At 30.0% G+C, this 22,656-nt stretch overlaps 1 protein-coding gene across 2 annotated transcripts in view; it reads right to left on the minus strand.

Annotated features, from left to right (window-relative positions):
- Nucleotides 1-9,391: 9,391 nt before the first annotated feature.
- LOC125066843 (octopamine receptor) overlaps nucleotides 9,392-22,656 on the minus strand; it is a 56,242-nt gene continuing 42,977 nt past the window's right edge. The window contains exons 2-3 of one of the 2 annotated variants that reach the window (XM_047675130.1): nucleotides 11,258-11,325; nucleotides 9,392-11,170 (exon numbers count right to left, since the gene is read on the minus strand). In XM_047675130.1, the coding sequence (XP_047531086.1) occupies nucleotides 9,581-11,017 (1,437 nt within the window). In that variant the 5' untranslated portion in view covers nucleotides 11,018-11,170; nucleotides 11,258-11,325 and the 3' untranslated portion in view covers nucleotides 9,392-9,580. Of the gene's footprint in view, nucleotides 11,171-11,257; nucleotides 11,326-22,656 lie in introns of those variants that run through there. The other variant, XM_047675131.1, reaches the window with a different exon arrangement.

Genomic DNA, 22,656 nt, shown 5'->3' on the forward strand with positions numbered 1-22,656 from the left:
TTTTAAAAATCACTAGTAATTAATGAATCAATTAATAATTATTATAAATAAGGGCCCATACATATGGTTTTCTTAAAAAAAAAGACATTACTTTTTCTCGTACTTATTAAAAGCTTAATTAAGTAATTAGCTACTGAGACTAAACAAGAGGAAACCTGTCTTTGCTTCAAGAGAAGATAGAAGTGTGAATAATGAGTACAGGTTTGTTTTTCCACCAAAAACAGACCACGACAAAGAAAAACTTATGGTATAAGAATACAATCACCAATGACAAAGATCATAATAAGATGTTCTTAGACCTAATCAGTCGCCAGATATATCAAATGTTAACAAATTATCAATATCCTTAATATGAGGGGAGACAGATTTAAATACTCCTTATTTAGCGATGGCGAGGATGAAGAAAAACTAATAAAATATTACTAAAAAGATTATGATACATCATAACATATTATCTTAAATAGGCTTAAGGGTCAAGATAGGTCCAGCGACTTTTTACATCACAAAGCGGCCCTTAAACAATTGACACTTCAAATTATATATTTATAAAAACAAATCCTCCCTGACTCTTTGTTTAAACGCAATAAACTCAAAATTGCTGAACGGATATTCATACTGTTTCAAAACAGGAAGTGTAATCCCTTAACCAATAAAAAAAATTAAGTGAATATAAAACAGCTCTTAAATGACAAAGTTCTGAGGTAACAAACATAAAAGAAAATATAACCAAATTGGTAGACCCCTTCTTTTTTAAAGTCAATAAATAGTAATAAATGGTAGCATCATTGGAATGAATAGTGGAATGTAAAACTAAAACCAACTTAAACGAGTAGAACTTTTTTATTCTATTGACGGTTCAATCTTCGGTATATTTTAATCATAGTTTGTGCTATAAAAGGTTGTTTATACTCACCGAAAGATTCTTTTCTGCAAAACTAATCCTTTTATGCAAAGATAAAGTTTTGGGTTCCTTTGTATCTCTTTACGTACAACTTTATGATATTACTTTGTTTTTTGAAACCGTGCTCGTTAAGAAAATGGCTTTTTATGGGATTTATTTTTCTTGTAGTGTAAGTGTGTAGGAAAAATATCTTTAATAAGACTTCATTTGTTTGGATTCATAATATTCCAAATTTTACTTATTTAAAAATTGTGAAAATCAATGCCTTTGCATTGTCCAACTTTGGACCAAGGCCTCATTTCCTTTTGGACTGTAATGCGAATAACGGATATACAATAGTCGTGTATCAGAAGTTCATCCGATTTATGTTAATAAAACGCACGAGATGAATTATGAATACAATAAATTTAACATTATTAATGCAACCTTAGATTTGGACTCGCAAATTAAAACTAAGATTATCACGTTTTATGACTAGATTTTATTTCTATCAGTAAAAAAATATATACATTTTTTATTTATCACCGTCTTCTGTGCCCTTATGACGTCCATACGATTTCAGAGTCCCCATTATTATAGGGAACAAAAGGCTAGGCTAGGCCAGGCTTATTGTAACTGTTTTTTGGTAATGTTTGACGGTGCGATGCACTGTGGACCCATGAGGTTAGAGGAGAGGTAAAGGAATGTAAGTATGTAATATCTGAGGAAGATGAAAAATAAAATGTCGGAATGGTTTCTTTTCACAAACTAGCGACATCCGCAATATATTAGTAAAGGCATACTTTATGTATAATAAAATTAAAACTATAAATCATAAACATAAATAGAGTAAGTAATTTTATTATAATATTATTAGTTCTATTTTATGTGATTAGGAATGCTCACAAACAAATTCAAATTAATATCTAGACTTCTTTTCTTTTCTCTTACAATTTTCAAATTTAATGTCCATGACCGAAACTATCAAAAACAATCTATATATAATCTGAACTAATTTCCTATTTGTAACCCGTAAAGTATTATTCATACTTCCCCATCCACACCACGTCCCTGCTATAAATAATTAGCAAAAATCTTATAACATTAATACTGCCAATAAAAATTAAAAGGCACTTTGTTAGAGATTAATTAAACATAATAGTGAATTGCTTCGTTTTTTGTTTACTAAACCGAACTAATCCCTGATATTGATATAATAGGCTATTAAATAAAATATAAGCTTTATTGTTTCAACAATTAGATATTCATTTTAAATGATAAAATTGATTAATTTGTATTACTTATAAATTTATTTAACATAACTTTACTAATAAATTACCTTTGGTTTTACTAGCTTACATTGTCATAATTCCTCGAATACATATTCCATATATAATATTTGTTGTTTAAAGTAATACTGTATTTTCTTGTGCTTGGTATCTAACTCGGAATGATTTGACAATCGACTTACAAGTATTCGCCATTTTGATACTTGTATATAACAAATTTTATTATTATTATATTCAATGTAACATATCACATAAACATTTCAAGCTCGTATTCTGCAGTGAGTTTTAAGTTTTGTATTACATAATACTTCCACTCTCGAGAACTCGATCACGAAATGTCACGAATAGTTTTTTATATTTTTAAGTATTCATAATAAATTTAAGTTCGACAATATCTTGTGAAGTATTTTTTATAAAACTTTTCTTAATAATGTATAATCCCAAAAGGAAAAAAAATACATAAAAAATATGATTTACCTTTGTTTGTTTTGTTACTGGAAGCAGAACTTCCATTAAATAAAATTGCTGATGGAAATTATTTTTTTATAGAAACAAGATTTATAGGAGTTACTATATAATATAACTCCCAAGGGTATAAAATAATAGCTCGATACATCTTGTAATCTCCATGGGTGGTTCAATTCCATTAATCAGATAACTTATTTGCTTGTCTGAAATCTTTATTAATATTATATATGTTAAAATGTCCATGTCCTCCTTTCAAACAACAACAGAACAACGAATCAACATGATTTTACATAGAAATTAATAGCTATATATATTAAAGATATATATACAGCTACATACTACTATACTATATACCAGGAGAAGATTTTTAAAAGATAGTAGCTTACTATAAATACCAGTAAAATGTTATCCTATGAAATCGATTTATAATCTTATGTGATTTAACTACCGCTTAAAACGGTTTCACTAATTTTGAAACAATATACTATATTGACTTACTCGTAAGCTTCAAAATAGCACGTGGGGTATTTTTTTTATAGAGAGATTAAAATGACAGCGCCTTGTGATGAAATTGTGGAAATTAATAGTTGCAGTAAAAAACAAACATGTGTTCGTGTGTGTATGTGAGTGTGACATCTGTAAGTATAAACATCACGAAGGTGAGGGGTTTAAATGTTTAAATCTAAATATATAAAACAATGAAGTTACTATATTATATACTTGACTTCAAACGTGTGTTAGGATTTTTTTACGTATGTATAGTTGGGCTGTAAATCGAAGTGATACCTTCTACTTCCCGTCAAATATACTAAAAATATAATATGTAAGTGTTAAACTCCGTCAATCATGAAAAATATACTTACTTAGATAGTCGCATATCCAGCGGTTTCTTAATAGAATAAACAATGAACTATAAGATAATAATATTCCATTAAATTGTTAATTAATTATTCATATTTGAAGTAGAAATTAACTGAAAATCTGTAAATACTTAATTTTATTTATTTATAATGAAATTATTAGAGAACAGAATTAATTCGATTAAGTTTCATAATATAATTTTCAACTAATTTATACATTACCTATTTAGGTGAAATATTCATATTTGTTTTGAAATGTTATGTTCTAGAATACTTTTCTTTCTTTATTGATTTAATTATTTTTGATATAAATGAAATAGTAGCGCATGGGGATGGAAGCAATGGTTGAATTTTGTTACGGTAATCTTTCCAATGTCAATGGACTTTGGTGATCTTTTACCTTCAGGTGGCTCATTTCCTCGTCGTTATAAAAAAGAGTTTCCTTATAAAGAACTATTCTTTCTATTCTTTCTATTTATATATATATATATATATGTATCTGTATAATATTTTGAAACAGATAATACTTGCCCAACTATTGGTCACAAGCTAAAAACGCTATAAGTTTTTTTTCAAAATGATTAAGCACAGATTTAAATCAAACAAATTAAAAACAGCTTATCAAACCCATAATATAATTAAGTATGACGTATGAGTAGAATTTAATAATCCCTTTAAATGGTATTAATTGCATTTTAAATAAACAAGTTTAGATTATATATATAAAGAATAAAAAACGGTATTGAGTTACGGCTGTAGGTTAACAATATTATATAGTCACGCTGAATTATAATTTTGCTATAGTTCATAGATTGGAACAATAAAACCCATTGCAATTAAACCTCTATTTGCTGAGTTATTTAAATAGTATATATCGCCTCGATAGAATGTTCAAGACTCGAGACTTAAATTTTGTAAAATATTTCACAGCATAAAAGTATAGCAACATTTATTATAGTAAGATAAATATATTATACTATATATCACTATGTATCCAGAATATAATTGGAGTTCGAAAGTTGGGAAGTTCAGAATGCATGTTAAGCCGTGGACCTGCTTCCGGTCGTGTCAAATTGCCGTCCCATCGGATTATAAGGAAATAGTGAGTGCACGTGTACTTCCATTCTCATTAGTTCACTACAATATTGTACCCACTAGTTATATGTAGTTAGTAAGCCAATATTAACTAAAATGGCTGAAATATAGTGACGATAGCATTTTTATTGTCAATATTATAAGGTCTTACGTACGACGATTTGCGCTTAGAATTATCCGCGTAAGACGCGCGGGAGTTGGGTTGTAGTAATGGTATTCGTTTGGTGAAACGAAATTGACTCATAGAAGAATGCAAACAAAAAAGATTATCAAATAAAATTATACAATAATGTCAACTTTTAATCAATAACATTCCACTAGTTCACTGATCCAAACAAGTTAGGATTAGCAACGTATGTATTGGCTTTCATAGTAAGTCTATTGACCAATATAACTAACTATTCCTCTAATCTAATAAGTACAATATATCGCAGTCGGAAATAATTAAATATAACATTAAGATACACTATGCAACATAACATGGTCAATATTGTAATAATATTGATATTATTAGTGAACGATACAAAAAAGCAACTCAAAATTAGTACTTGCAAGTTCATCTTACAGCGTCTACATTTACACAGTTAATATTTCGAAATAAAACTGATGAAAAATGAACATCATTGCAGAGTAACGAATCATAACTACTTATAAAAAATGCTCCTTTAATAAAGAATATTTAAATTTGTTTCAAAAGAAAGTAGCGAATAGTAGAATCATATTTACATAAATATTTTTCTTAAATAGAATATCTTTGAAGAGTAAAGTTCTTACAAAGTCGAAGAATGTTCTGAAGGCACTAATGAGGGCTGAGAATAAAGTTCTTTGTTTTAAAATCGTGATTTTATGACAGGATCACTATTTTAATCAAATGAATGAGAGTCACGTTATGACTTTGAAGTTTTATTAAATTACTTCTCAAAATATATTTTAGCGGGTGCGCTTGCATACTATGATGATTTGAGGATAGCAAACCTGTATTTATTCTAATTCTTATCGTATTTAAACAATCATAAGTTAAATTGTTAATATATGAAATTTGCTAAGCATAAGAGAGAGAAATAAATAGGCTGAGAGAGAGAACTTATAAAAAAAAAATATAGCAGTATGATATTAACAAGATGTTATTCATTCAACATTTTTCAGACGAACAACGACGATATTTGCTAGCTTTTAATAAAAAACCGTTTTTAATATTGAAACAATCAAAGCTACTCGAGAAAATACCTTTATAAATAAGTTTTGGCATTAAACATTTTTCAGGCCACAACTTTACAAGACCAAAGAGATGCTCGCTGGGTCATAATGAGGAAAAAATTGTGATATGAATAAGGAAGTTCAAAATATGGAGTATATGTTAAGCGCAAGCGAGTTAAAGAACTGTTTTTATTTTTATAATCATGAAACATTGAAAACATATAGCGACCTATAATTTAATTAAAGAGGAACCATTTTTGCCCCATATCATATAAATAATAATTTAAGAACTTTGTAGTAGACAATACAATATTCGAAGTCATTGAATAAATATAATGATAATAAAGTACGATGACAAAGTTACAGCCATATTTTCATACTCACCTCACTCACCAACAGATAAAGATCAACAATGCAATTCTGTAAGACATTATTTTCTCAATTAGATAGAATTACGGTGCCTTTACGCCTTTGATGTGTGTATCCTATTAAGTATTTAATATTAAATTCGGAATTTCGTGTTTGTTTTCTGTGAAACTTTGAAGGTGAGTGGTACCTACTTGAGTATGTTGCGTAAGATTCTAATTCGTCTTAGCAAACTATGTTACGATATATAGAATATTAAGCACAAGTAAATTTACTAGCTAACATAACTGTTATTATTTTGATTTTCTTTTCTATTCACTTAAGAAAATAATATGAAAACGTAAATAATTTCCCATTTTCACTTGAACCAGTTCACTAGATGTTCTTCGTCGCTCTCATGTAGGCTTTATCGTAAACTGTTACTAGCAAGACATTCATCGGTATATATGGCTTTATCCTGAGATAGAGCGGATATAAATTTTTGAGACATGACTATAACAAGAGATTGTTTCTTAGAAATAGAAGCTGTACTAACGGTACTATATTACGATGTACTAGAATTTCACTTCAACGTTTTCAGGACACAATTTTTTATGTAAAGGGTAAGCGAATGTGTCGCCTGATATTATGTGGTCACCACCGCCCATAGACATAGGCACTGTTAGAAATATTTAACTTTATTTACATCGCCAATGCGCCAACAACCCTGGAAACTAAAATGTTATGTCCCTCGTGCCTGTTGTTAGGAAGGCCATTATGAAGCCAAAAAGCTGTAAAACTTCATTCTACCGGTTGTTATAGCTTTCCATCGAGGCATTTAACTGCTATAATTTTTAGTATACCTGCTTATGTTAGTAGTGTTTTTAATACGATTATTTTTGAAAATTTTAAGATAAAATTATATAATTCCAAACAGTATATTAAACTAAGCTAATTAACTTCAGTTAGTATTATAATTTAGTAAAATGATTCTAGGGATAGTGTCGATATCTTTAACTAGTTATCCTCGTTATCCAATGTAGTTCAATAGTAACATTATTATAGAATTTGGTCTGGTCAAAAATATTTCAACTTTTTTCTCTAAAATCTTATATGTTCGTAAAATTAGATAAATTAAAACCAATAGATAAATTAATCTTTTGTAGATAAATTGTCTGTGAGTAACAAAAATACGTTTTTAAATGAATCGATGGAGCATAAATTTTATCAATCCTTTCTCTAATTTTAATGAAATCTTCAATAACATGTTTATCTACATAATCTTCCATTGTTCTAAGCTTTAGGTACTATACGCACCATCACTTAGATTTGAAATTTGATATTCAAGGCACAGGATATTAGGAATTTTGCCACAAACATTTTTTACATGGTAAATTGTAACATTATCAGATATAGCGACAAAATTCTGCTGAAACTTCGTTAAGCAAGGTTGCCCTAAGAAATTAAAAGCATTCTTTACTTCACTTTACATCAACCTTTAATATCGGTCACGTTTAAGAAAAACGATTTTATCTTTAAGAAACTATCTAAATGGTTAAAATATATATATATATATATATATATATATATATATATATATCCCGCTGAGCTTCTTTCGCCGATTCTTCTCAGGTCCGAAGTGCTAAATTCCGAACCGGTGGTAGATTTTTGACAATCAATAAGCAAGTGTAAACACTTCTATATTGAATAAAGATTTTTGACTTTGACTTTGATGTGTTAATCTAGAATCCATCGCTAAAAAGTAGCCCCGATTACAAAACTGAACTTCATATTTTTTTAAATAAAAAGCAACCAAGTGCGAGTCGGACTCGCCCATGAAGGGTTCCGTAGCAGCAAGTAACAAGGCTTATGTTTATGAAAATCATTTTTTTACTTTTATATTTGGGTTGATTAAATAAAAAGTAAATTGCGGTTTACGATTTGTGTCGTATTAAAAAAACGACTTACTTACTTTTCGGTGGAAGCTTGCATGGTAATGTACATCACATATTTTTTTAGTTTTATCATTCTCTTAGTTTCGAAGTTTGTCCACTTTGGAAGTGTCTCTCGTGCAAGCTATTCAGGTTATAAAAAATATATATTAGAAACCTCCATATCATTTTCGAAGATCTATCCATTGATGGAAACACGTATGGGATTGATGAAAAAAATATATTAAGTTTCAGTTTTAAGTATGGGCATCCCCCAAAATTTATTGGTTTTTTTTCTATTTTTACCTTACCTTATTTACTAAGTTTCAACAGTATAGTTCTTATAGTTTTAGGAAAAAAGTGGCTGTTACATACGGACGGACAGACAGACAGACATGACGAATCTATAAGGGTTCCGTTTTTTGCCATTTGACTACGGAACCATAAAAAGACACATGGTATCTCATTTTTGAGATGTGGTTAAAATTGGCATATATCTTATAGCCAGATACCATAAAATTGTACCAATGGCTAAGGCTTCATACGCCGCAGTAGTTACAGAATCTTTTAGGTATTCCGGTGTAATATGGTCTAAGCTGCTAGCAGTGTGCACAATAAGTGGAATTAGAAGTGTAGATACCATGGCATATAACGCTTTTTTTGCCGAGATTCCAACGTTTTATCAGTTAATTATTTCATTTAAGTTATAGATATTTTCCTAAAATAACTTTCTCGTCATAATATATATGAAAGGAAGATACAATAATTAAAAGACAATATCTAATATATTTTTTATTACAAAATTAGCATAGTGAACAAAAACAATATATTTTAATATCCCTTTTAAATAAGGGCTCAAATTATTTTAAAGGGATATAATATACACCAATATTCTTTTAACAACTCAAATGATAAAAATTCAGAAGGTGATATTATTATTAGAGAAGCCATTAATTATTTCCCATAACATTATTAGAATTAAATTTTCTTATTATTTATGACAACTATGTACAAGAAACAAGATATGTATTTACAGTTCAATTATTATTGCTATTTACATTAAAATAGTTTTCGTTGGCATTATAACCTTAAACTATTAACTAATTTAATTTTTTTACTTGAATAATTTCATAAATCATCAACTTTTCTACTGTGCTATGCACGACCTGCACTTATTTGTATGTACACTTACAGTATACGATATCATACAATATAATGGAGTAAGTATAATAATATGTTATGGTAAATACTACGATTGAAGTAAGTATTGAAAAACATTTATACTATACAAGAACTTCTACTAAGTCAACTATGCTATAGACGGTTCACATCATACACTAAATTTACAGAATCGTTAATTTTCATAAATATTATTCACAACTCACTACATTTGTAGAACAATTATAAATTTTCAAAACTTTAGTTTGAGCAAGTCAGCGGCTTTAATGAGTACAAGCTTAAATCTACTTCTACCACAAACAGTTTGGCACGATTGCTCATTAAGTTTTTGAATCCTCAAGGCTTGAAACAAAGTAGTTTTTTGAAGGCTCTTCTAAAGTCCATATTGAATATTGTATATATAAGTGGATTTAATGCCGAATTTATATAACCAAGCCATGTCACAAAGTTGATGAATTTATTGGATAAACAGCAGCTTGCACAGAATGGTATAACAAGATACAAGACAAAGAAAGGTAACCAACATACGACAAATACTCCCATTATAATTCCTAATGTACGAGCTGCTCGACGCTCTCGTGTAAGTGAAATACGCTGTTTTTCTTCTATAAATTGGTAAACAGTATTCTGTTGATTAGGTCTTGATCTTTTCGGAACCTTTACTGTAGTAGTTTCAATAACCTCAACTTCGTCTTCGTGTGTTTCTTTAGAGTTACTTTCAGAAGACGTATTACGATTTTCAATATTATCCGCCATATCTGTGACAGAATTGTCATTCGATAAAATGGGTATAATTAACTTATTTTGTGATTTATCATCTTTGCTCCAATATCGTTTCCTTTGTTTCTTTTTTGGGGTTGCCTTTTTTGGTTTCTTCTTCTTCTCACTGTCTGATACAAGACGTGTGACTCCTTGGTGTTCGTTATGGTTCGCCTCCGAGCTTACCGAATCTTGGTCATTATGATCGGATTCTTTCGAAGCAAATCTATTTTGCCCACTTGATATAGTGCTAATTTTTGTAGCTTTAGCACGATCTCTCAACCTTTTCTTAGTTGCTAAATATATTTCAAAGTAAACTACGGTCATTATAACTAATGGTATATAAAAAGATCCAGATGAAGAGAAAATTACAAACCCAGGTTGTGAAGTTAAGCGACATGGCGTATCTGGCTCAAATACTTCTGGCCAATCGTTCCATCCAAGAAGTGGTGGAGAGCTAATAATTAGTGAAAATATCCAAACTACTCCAATCATTACAAGCACCCGCTCCAGTGTTCTCTTTTGTGCGTAGTTTATTGGATCAGTTATTGCCCAGTATCTGTCAAGAGCTATTGCGCAAAGGTTTAGTATGGACGATGTGCAACACATTATATCGCATGTTAGCCACATTTTACACATATATATTCCAAACACCCATTGTCCGAGAATCGAGTAAGCTACATTGAGTGGAAGGACTAAAATTGCTACTGTTAAATCCGCTACAGCGAGTGAAACTATAAAGAAATTTTGGACTATTCTAAGAGGTTTATACGTGAACACACTTAATATTACTAAGATATTACCAACAATAGTCGAGATAATAATAAGGGTCAGTACTATGGCTGTACAAATGGCCTCCCATTCTGGCACGGCCAGAGTTATTCCTAAGCTACTTGGATATTTAGGGTCATCTGCGACGGCACACACGTCTTTATCAACGTCTATTACGTCGTAAGATTGCGAGTAATTTATCGAAGTTAAGTTAGCGTAGGCATGCGTGTAAGTTTGGCCCATTTTGCTGTTTTCTTGGCTTCATTTCACGTAGCATTGTTCCCTTTGCTCGGAAAGATGTTCCGAATACTTTCTGAGAGCATACGGCTGAAATAAGTCTTCATTTGATCCGGAAATTTAATTTCTTGAAGGTGTACCATGTTATACGGCATTTTTCTGTAACAAAATAAATGAACGTTTTGTATTTAAAGCAAAGAAATGAAATTTTTTGCTTAAGTAATTTTTGTTCAAAATGAAAATTACCCGCTGCTTGAAGCTCTTTTTTGGATTTGCCACTTACATAACCGGTTCATTGTATGCGAAGACTCAATCTGTAACAAAAGAATTATTTTTTTAATATGAATAAAAGTCGTATTTATATAAAATATAAGTAAATATTATAAGAGCAATCCACTAAGTATGAAAAAATGTTTTTTGGTAGAATATCCTTCACCCCATGCTGCTCCAATTTGGCTTGGATGGTGGTATAGAAATTTATTGTAATTTATATCTTAATATTATGAGTTCAACTTAATTAATTAATCAATTATTATTTTAACCATATAACCCAAAGTTTATCAAAAGGTTCTATAATAATGGAACCTATTATAAAAGTATAGTGTATATAAATACTTAATTTCTTGCTTAAGTCTCCATAGCAAATTATATTCCCATATCACTACCTATCCAATCATGTGTTGTTGTGATACTCATTTCTATCACAACCGTTACTCCTAAATTGAAAGGAAAATTGGTATATCAACGGGTATTACTAAAATGCTTTATTATATACCGGGTCTTGTATTTTTAACGTAATATCAGCATTTTATGTGTTTGGGTATCTATACTTTGTAATGTTTTCGTTTTGTTTAGTCATACTATGTTCAAGCAGTGGTATCCTGTAATCGAAGGCCATGCCCAAGTTATATGTGCGTTTGGATTATTCTTTATAAAGATTTGTCGCGTTTTTTTTTTGTCTAATAGGTAGGTTGACTGGTAAATGGGCCACCTGATGATAAATGGTCACCAACGCCCATAGACATTGGCGCTATCAGAAATGTTAACCATCCGTTCCTTCACCAATGCACCATCAACCTTGGGAACTAAGATGTTATGTCCCTTGTCTCGCTCACCCTTCAAACTGCAACACAACAATACCAAGTGTTGCTGCTTGGCGGCTGAATAGGTATCTGATGAGTGGCTGGTACCTACCCAGACGGGCTTGCACAAAGTCCTACCACTAAGTAAAATTTCGGTTAGCAATCCCTTCATAGATAAACAGGTCAATATGGAGTAAACTAACTTTAAATAACATTATTGTTATTAATGATCTGATGATGTTTCTTTAGTGAATAATGAATTACTGTGAAAAAATATTTTTATTTAAGGTTTGAAAATGCAGAAGATATCTCAGATAAAGCGCCACATAACCGCTATTCCGCACACGTGCCGAGTTAAAAACGGACGCAATACGAATAAATGTAAATTATTTTTACTAATCGTGCAGACCGCTCTTGATAAAAGGTGGCTTCAATCAAAATAAAAATATAATTTATTCATGATTCGGAATCAAGATTCTACCGAGAAGAATCGGTAAAAAACTATTAGTTACTCTTATCCAACTTTTGATATACATCCTGTAACGATAACAAGTATATAGATAAATATCTGCGGAATTATTAATTCTAAGCTTATCCTTTTTTAGTAAAGTGATCAATGTTATAGTAAATATAACTAAAATTGTTGTTAAAAACATCCCGATTTAGCTCTCGTTTTTGAAATTAAAACAGATTCCATATCTAAAGCGTTACCCCAAAGTAACATGCCATAAGAATTCACACTATGAAAATGACCAAAATATACTAGACGACGGGTTTCGTAATCGTATTTTTAGTTCAACGAGTCATTACAGATCAGACCGAATGAGAAAACGGATATTAGGTTTATAACTTAGCATTTGCGGCGTTCGTAATATAGGCAAGGAATTGAATTTTTACTTTTTCCTTCGAAGTTTATAACAATTTTCAAGGAAGAATAGCCCATTGTGCTGAATATATTAGATTCACAAATACAATTTCACTCGGTTTTCTTTCATTCTCATAATCCGAAGGCAGTAAATCGGACACGTTTAAAAAGAGTGCAGGCGCAGGACCAACCATAACCTTGGAATCTGCTTTATCTTTAGCCATTAGACCATTCAGAACCTCATTCAATTATTAATATACAACAAATTTAATTATAGTCATGTTTAAATGTATATGTACCAAATTGTCATTACTTATCAAAAGTGTACGTGTGTGTGTGTGTTTTAAATAAATTTTTTGAGAAACCATCGATCAAACAGATCATCTATTGGCTAGTGATCACGACCTTTAATGACAGTTACTTCAAGAAGTCACTTACAGCATTCATAATATATATTCTGTAATCAATATCTTACTTTTTTTAGGAAATAAATTAAATAATACATACACTTATGTATCATATGGATGTTTATGACATATATAGTACTCGTTGTCGCCCGAGACTTCGCTCGCGTTTTAGGGGTTGTTCGTCAGTTATTATAGGCATAAAGAAGTTCAAGCTTGCTTCTCTGAAATACGGTTCAGTGGTTTGACCGTGAAAGAGCAACAGATAGACAGACAGAGTAACTTTTGCATTTTTAATATTAGTATAGAGTGTTTTAAAAAATAGCTTGTATTAAAAAGTATATTTACCTTTATTCCGAAAGTATAAAACCAATAAAATTTACAATACATTATACAATACCATCAGCGAGATTTATTTTAGGTAAGGATTTCTTTAAAGGTAAAAAAATAGTTAAGAGATGATTTAAAAGTAAAATGTTCCTATGAATACTTAAACAAAACAGCACAATAAAAAAACCCAAAGAAATAAATCCGAAGATAGTTATTCTTTAACAGGGATGTAATTTTCTAGAAATAATGAACAGCGCTAAACTACTTCAAATAATGAACGTCCTAAGGAAGGTTCATCCAACTAATTAATGATAGCTGCAGTTACTTCAAGTTTCTAGAATTTATTAGTGCAACAAAATTACAATTTTAAATGGGAAAATTGTTAGGTTTATGGCGTTCAACGGTCCAACATTTCAGTTTCGAAGAGTTCAGAACTTTCAAATTGCTTGAATATTTTAAAAATAATGCAAAATTTACTTGCATCTGATTGATAAACAATTCAATCCAACGAACATAACTGCTACGCCTACTACTTCTTGATACTTTCTTGAGTATCAGATTAGTATTTGTTCCAATATGTTTTTGGTAATGTCTGATAGAGAAGACATTTTAATGAATATATTTTAATAAGATATTTATGAACACAGTTATTGTGTAAACTTGAACCAAACTAAATATATCGAGTAAATATTTAACTAACAATGTGTTAATGTTTCCAACTTTACTTCCTTGATATAAAAATTTATATATATATATATATATATATATATATGTTGGTATTGGTCTGAAATGTCTGAATGTCAAGCTGGGGAAATAGATCTTCAAATTATATTTATTATAGCATAGCAGTCACTGTCGATACTTTTTAAATTAAAATATTCTGCTACGATAATTCGTTTTCTTAAGTGAGTCTCCGTGGAATAGTAAATTTAATTACTTACGAGAACTTAAGCTTCGGAACCTATGCAATTCTATGAAACCATTTGTCTGCACATTGCAGCGAAACCATTAGTGGCAGTAATTTAATTACGAAACTGTCAAAAATATAACTCAAGCGTGTCGTTTAAAATAAAGATGGAAATATTTTGCAGTGAACATTAGTCTCGTCAGAAATTGACAGTATTTCTTTAATTTATTACAAGTTTATTTAACGTATTAATAACCTTTTTCCCGTCCTCTGAAACTTAGCGTAATTTATCTTCACTATCATAAACGACCTTGTACTCCTTGAGTCCTCGTAATTTGCGAACGATGCGAAGTTATTATTGTTATAGAAGTTTATATTTTTTTTACAATAATGTAAACGTTGAAAGCGAATTTAATAATAGAAGTAATATTTATCTTGAATTTGCTTAGACAATACTAGGCAAAAATATTTGTTTTTTTTTTATGGCTTTACATAAAAAAATACACGAATTTATACAATATTCAAGCTGTACTCGCGGCCCGCGTGGAATTCAGCTTATCACGAAAATCGTTAATTTTTTTAAAGGTTTTTTGTTAGATTTTATTTATAATAATAATGCATATTTCAATTTAAGATTTTATAAATGGATATAAACAAAAGTATGCGTGTGAATTCTACTTTTTTGGCGTTATTAAAAATACGTCCAGTCATCTCTTAGTAGTTTCACCTCGGAATTCGAGATACCCATCTATAAACTTGTATAAACTATTACTTAGTTTGACTATGTACATCCTAAAACTTGTCTAAAATCCTACATACTAAAAAAAGCATTTATAATATATATTTTTAATTAATATTTTTAGGGTTTAATTAATATTTTTCAATCTAATATTAATGTGTTCTTATTTTGATCGTCACAGCCTTTTGTCCTTAAATGAGAGGATCATTTCTTTTACATAGTTCGGGACCCTACTTCACTGCTAAATCATGCAGCAGATGCGATGCAGTTAATGCAATCGAAATAGTTCGACTGCTTCTTAATCGCTGAAATAGCTAGAAAAATTGTAGATTCTGACAGTTTGTACATATTTCCGAGTAAAATTAGAAGAACATCAGTATCAGAATGTTGGGTCCTTTATTATTACACGCTATACTCAACTCGGATCTCTCTGTCACACATTTCTTTATTTAGAACCAAGTTTTTTGCAGGCAACCCTATATCAACGTGTTCGCAATAAAACAACGCTTATATTCATATAAAAAAAATCTATTATCAGGCAAGTGAAGGTAACTGGCATAGACATACCCACTTATATCTGACAACCGAGTAGTTTGTCCAGGCAAAGAGTAGGCAACCCAACGGCTGCACTTTCTATACGTTTGATACTTTAAGTCGAGGTAAGAATTTTCTTATTATCTTGATGTTGCAAAATTTAATTTAAAACCATTTTTTTTAACAATAATTAAAAATAGTCGATGATTTTTTTAGACAACCCATTCTTGACATATTTTCTAATATACTAAATTTGTTATAAAATGAATAAAAATGTTTCATTCTATTATTATCAGCTCGGTGAAGGTCGTTTAAGATTCGGATCTTCTACTATTACACCATTTTTCATAACGTGCCACAAACAGTATAGCTTCGAGTTATAAATTATTTGGAAGCAGCGTGAGTTCAGTGTGGAGACTGTTGGACTGGGCTGAATTATTTTTGTATTATATTTTCTATTAATTATTTTGGTATCTTGATAAAGTTAGGCATCGCCGTATGGGGTCCTACTAAATTTCATCCCGTCATACTCTACCGTATTTTGTTAGCTTTTTCAACGGTCAACATACCCATTTGTATTTGTTTTCCAAACTTTCCATCTATAAGGGTGATTTAAAAGAAAGAAACATATGTCCGTCCTTGGGGTTCAAGCTTGCCTGCGTATCTAATTTACAAGCACTATCGAAAATATTTTCGAGAATAAATTCGACGAACATTATACAGATAAGATGATATTTAATAAAATTTAGTCTATATTTATAATTCTCTAATAAACGACGATTAAATCAATCATTAACACAAGAAAATAAGGAAGATGAGGAGAATGGACTTACAAACAATGTTATTTCAACGTTTTCTGCAAAGTAATGTTTGCAACAATTAATCACATTGGAGAATAATTAGTGAACGTAGCCAACTGTAGAATGAATAACAATATAAATTCGATACAAATCTTATACTTTTTTGGGTATATTTTAGTATAAGCTGTTATTTCTGAACAGTCTGGACAATGTTAATTATCATGTGCCGACCTTTTTATTACAGCTAATAGGTCTATATCATAATCGTATATTATGGACGTTGTGTAAAACACTGTGTGGTTAAATGAAGTTTGTCTTCTTCTTTCAAATGTAAAATTAGAGATGACAGACAAGGAAATATACATGTGTGTAATGTACATGTAATTTACTAGCAAATCTAAATTCATATTATTGGATAGTAGTGAGAAGCTTTAGAATGTTTGGAATTAATATCAGGTCAGGGCGTTTTCTTTTCCGAACCGGTGGTAGTGTTTCATTTGACCATCAATAAGTAAGTGTAATGCTTCTATATTGAGTAAAGGAATTTGAGTTTGAATAATTTTATATTAAACGTTTGTTTGAAAAGATCATATAATGGATATAAAACATTACCCTACATATATACCGGATAAGTCATCAGAAGCATTAGCCAATATGGCAAACGTAGAAAAAAACTATTGGACTCAGTCAATGCAAATAAATAAACATCAGTCCAATTGTTAGGATCAGATCAAAAATACGTACATATTTTTTAAATTTTATAATAATAATTCGATTTTAGCTTTAGTTACACATGACAACTTAACGTATAGTATAGTAACAGACCGTAAATATCTATTATATTAATGATATAAATATAATATAATAATAAAATAAAAAGTTTAATTAATAAGCTTATTCTTAATTTTAAGTTTCTAATTAGCATTTGTATTTTTATTGCTATGTATTATTTTTTCACTTTTTATCTTAATTGTATTTAAATATGTTTTGATTAATAGTGCATGATGTGGTCTCCTATAATTGAAGGAGCACACAATTTGTAACCTTTATATCGTTTTATTTTAAGAATATGTATTTAGCGTGTATCTTTTGTTGGAGACTCATAAATTAAATAAATGAATAAATATCTAAGTCCGACAGTATTAGGTTTCCTCAGGATTTCTTTCGTCAAAAACGAAATGAATTATAAAGACAAGTACATGAAATCTCAATGTTGCCTCGGTCTTCTCGGCTCTTCCAGCGTTTAAAGCCAACATAAAATGACGTCAATTTTGTTGTCAGCGTTTTAGGAGTAGATTCGCGACTGATGGATCGGATAGATGATAGTAAGAAAAGCTATTTTCTACATGGATATATATTATTTATATTAAGTAGTGGGTCGCCCACGATTCGTTTATTCATTCGACAGGTTTTGTTTTGATTTAATTCCATTGTAAACTGATGACGTCTGGTCGCGCGTTTTACATTTGTTTTTTTTTTTTTTTTTATACATACACAATGCCACTCTCTACCCGGCCAGTAACATTTTTCCTCTCTTTGAAATTAATTTATTGTTAAATCGTAACTATTTAGTTAATTGCAATCAAGAATCATCTTTATATAGTTTCTGTACATCTACGGCTCTTTAAAATAAGACCATAACCGATCTTCTACGTGAAGCTATCGTCCCTTCATCGCTGGAACAAAAATCGGCTTACGCTATTAATATATAAGATAAAATATTCAAAACTTCAACTAAGAGGGTTCTGATAAATATTCAATGACTCAGTATAACAATGGAATTTATAAAAAGCAACTTGAATAACAAAAATAAATTAAAAAGATCGAATCTGTTTAAATAAAAATATAGCATTATCAATGAAAAGAGGTTGTCAAAATAAATTAAAATGCAAATTATTTTCCATCACTAATCCCTCCGTTTGGAATTCTGATGTAAATATAGTTTACGGAAGGCGCTCTACACTGTAGTTTAATTGAGATGATCAGAATGTCAAGAATTAACATATTGAATATTCAATTCATCAATATGCCCAATTTCTTGCTATTATTGGATTATATTTAATTGAGATCTTCAAATTGTTTTGTTTTTAATTCAATTCGTGTGCAAAGTAGATCCATCAATTGAGCCTTAACAACTTATAAGTTCGAGTTTATACTCATAAGTTGCTCTCAACTTTTGTTATAATAATTTAATCTTCAAAGTCATAATATTAATAATAAAAGCTTAAATGATTATTTTTTAAGTTTTGTTTATCAATTCGACCACAGGTTAATTATGTATGTTAATAGATCTTAGATTTGTATGTGTCTGTTTGAGTGTGTGTGTGCCCACCGTGAATGTAATATCTTGAAGATAACATATAACTTTCAATGAATTCATCTTATATAGTTTAATGCTCATTTTTTCCTGATTTTAATTCTTTGTATTTAAATTAGTTAAACAAAATAAAATTACGTCAAATTCGCTTTATTAGACTGTTTTCGTAGTCTCATTAAAGCCGCATATTAATTTCTGTTTTGTTTAATAAATCCACGATGTTAGGTAAGGTATGATCAACTTCTAATTGGATTCCTAAGATGAGCCAACATAACATCATAAAATCTTAAGCGAGTTCGGTACCAAAGCTTATCGTCCACAAATTACTAATTTAGAAGTCAATTATCTCACTTTCAGTTAGATAAGCCTAAAGTAAATCCTAACTAAGTCAAGTAGAAACTCAAGAGTATTAGAGGCCGAGGCAAAATTCATTAGTAATGCCTTAGTTATTAGTGTAGGTTCGATGAATACCTCATTATTATTTCAATTTATATTAGAACGGCTACTGACATCTACCGGAATAGGTGACGTACATACATATATCACATACCCTTATTATTAGGGTTCCGTAACCAAAAGGTAAAACTGGATTAAGACTTCGATGTTCGTCTGTGTATGTGACCAGGCTGTATCACATGAGATAGTTAGACGGTTGAAATTTTCACATATAATGTATTTTTATATATTATGTTATCACTATATTAAAAAGCAGAATAAAATAAATATTTAAGGGGCTCCCATACAACAAACTTGATTTTTTTGCCGTTTTTATAGAGGAGATAATGAGATGGGATCCTTCATGCACGAGTATGACTCGCACTTGGTCGGTTTTTTTTTCATAATATCATACACTTAACTGACTCGTTTGGGTTTTAGACCGAGACAGACCAATTAAACTTTATTGTATTTTCTGTCGAAAAATTTTCAATGGCAGCCCAGAATCCGGAAGTGTGTTATCACCCGTGTCCCGAAATTTACGTAAAAAGGTTGAAAAATCTGTGGGACTGCGGCTAAGCTCTTTCCGGTCGTATCGTGAGAGTGAGGGAGTACAGAGTGTCATCTATGTTTGCGCACACACTTATGCACGATAATATATTCCAAAATCAGTCAGGAGGATATCATGATTATGGATCTGTTTGTCTTACAGTTAACCGATCATTGGTAGCGTCAGAACTGCCATACTATCATATTATGTATGAGTGTATTGTGTATTGTATTTTGTTTTATTGTTGTATTGTGTATTGAGGCTCGTCCTTACATATACACCTAGGCATGATATATTTCCTGCATAAATAATGAAGTCGTCTAAATTTAGGAAAACAGCTGAGATCATCATTTGACATTAAACTAATTCTCATGAAATTTTAGCTGTGGAATTTAAATCGCTTAAACCTGAAATGTAGCATGTATTGTACGAGATAAGTAACTTTACTTAGCTTCAATTTGAAAAGTGTATTATTTTCTTACAAAATAATTCTACCGAGTTCTATTAAACGAATAATTTATTATATAATAGTAGACTTGATATGAATCTTTTTAGCAATGAAAAGGTATTGTAAAAGAAAACATTAAACGTCAATATGCGGACTCAGACTCCGAACGCGCTTAGGGCAAGCTTAGTATCATCGCGATATAAAATAAGATGAAAATTATGTATTTATTTCTCAGTTAGAAACATAAGGATATAAAGTATTAAAGAAAAAGTACGAAAATAAATAATATAAAAATAACATAGCCACAAACTTAAAAAATCAAGAAAACGTAAATCTTCGGATCGACACAAATACTTATAAAGATGAAAAAAATATATTAATACCAATATTTGAATGTATCGTATGCGTCAGAACTGTTATAGATTGTAAAGTTTTCGCGTAAATAACTGCAGTATTAAAGACAAGACCAATTGATCTTGTTGTTTCTCGCTGAATTTAAGTAATATTTTTACTTTACGACCTTTTGTAAAGACGTATTTTTGTGTATATTTTGTCTAAGATTTCAGTGAAAATTAAGCAAAGCCTGTATGAATCTATGAGGATTAGGTGATATACTTATTTTTTGTATATGATGTTTAAAAAAAATCTTTCTACCAAAATCACCTTTCAAGTACACCTATAATTGATTCGCCAACTCTAATACTACTTATAAATTTTAATTGTTTTCATACATTATTGATAAATACAAATAGGATCTGACAGACTGATAGAAAATGTTAATGTTAATCGATTCTCTTTCGTTACTTTCTTGTATAGCGTCTTTTTGCTGAAATGGAGGTTATTAGTCTGACTTGGACAAGAGATGAATTTAAATGAGATTTAAGGAAAACCGATCCCAACTAAGAAAAACATTTCCTGTTTTAAAACTAACTTAAAACTAATGACTACTTATTGATCTACATTCAACATTTTCATTTCTTTGGGAAAATAAATAAATTGAATTTATACAAAATATTAAGCGAATTTAAAGCTACAGGCACAACAATCCTTTTTTTTTAGTTTTAAGGACAATGGCAAAGAGAGCTTTTGTTTCAACTCGACGAAACATTTTAATTTGTTAAAGTAAAGTTTACTTTTAATTATATCGTCGACGCTAATTCATTCGTTTGCTGTTAGCTGTGTACTTTATTTTTCACCCAAAATAAATATTTAAATAGCATGCTTGCAAACACCACGTTCAGACTTAAGCAAAACCTTGGTATAATATGTCCGTAGCACGAAAATATATATGATGTGTGATTTAGTATGTTTCATATGAGTAAAATAGAGGTTTTGCCTCGAGATATCATAATACAATCACTATCGCTCCCAGCGATCTCTCCGCCATTACTTATTTAATATACATCGAACCGCGTGCCCCTGGGGATTTTTTCTCACATATTCAAAAAAAAATCTGATCCAAATTTCATAGTCAAGAAGTTTTTACTGTTATTATTTTTTTTGCAGAAAATTTTAACAATAAAATTAATCTAATTTTTTTTTTACAAAATTGAATAATTTCCAGTTACTTGGACAAATAAATCTAAATAAAACTAGCGTTTGCTTTTATTATTGCTCAAAATATATTTACTAATATACATCTAAAATCATTGCATTCGCAAATATCTGTATATTCTCTATAATTACAGATGTGCGATGAAACGTCCTATGTAGCTTACATGTGTGCATAAACTATAACCTATCATAATGTGAACGTTTTAAATAAATCGGGTCAATCAATTTCAAGATTACCTCTTATATAGAAAGTGACCTCTGTACATACTTTTGTCTCATTGATTGAAATTTATAATCTGCAGTCCTTGGAGTTACATCAAGAAGTCAACGACCCTAAAACCCTTAAATAGCAGCTGTTTACTACAGAGATTGACCATGATAAGGAGAGCTTCGGCACTATTTTAATTATACGTAATACATGTACACATACGTAGGGTCCCGGTTTCCCATACTTAATGAGATATTATGAGTACTTTTTTTCTTGATATTCCTATCGACCATTTATTAATTAATTTGTTTTTTGTAATACTATTTATCATTTATAATCTATAGACAAATTGTTTTCGAAGAAATTATTTTTAATAATAAAATTTTGAATATTTAACAAACAAAGTCAGAATTTATTTCGGTAAACTTGAATTACTTCTGTTTTTTCGACAGTCTGATTTTATTTGATTTAG

This window comes from Vanessa atalanta, chromosome 10 (assembly GCF_905147765.1).
Source record: "Vanessa atalanta chromosome 10, ilVanAtal1.2, whole genome shotgun sequence".
NCBI lineage: Eukaryota > Metazoa > Arthropoda > Insecta > Lepidoptera > Nymphalidae > Vanessa > Vanessa atalanta.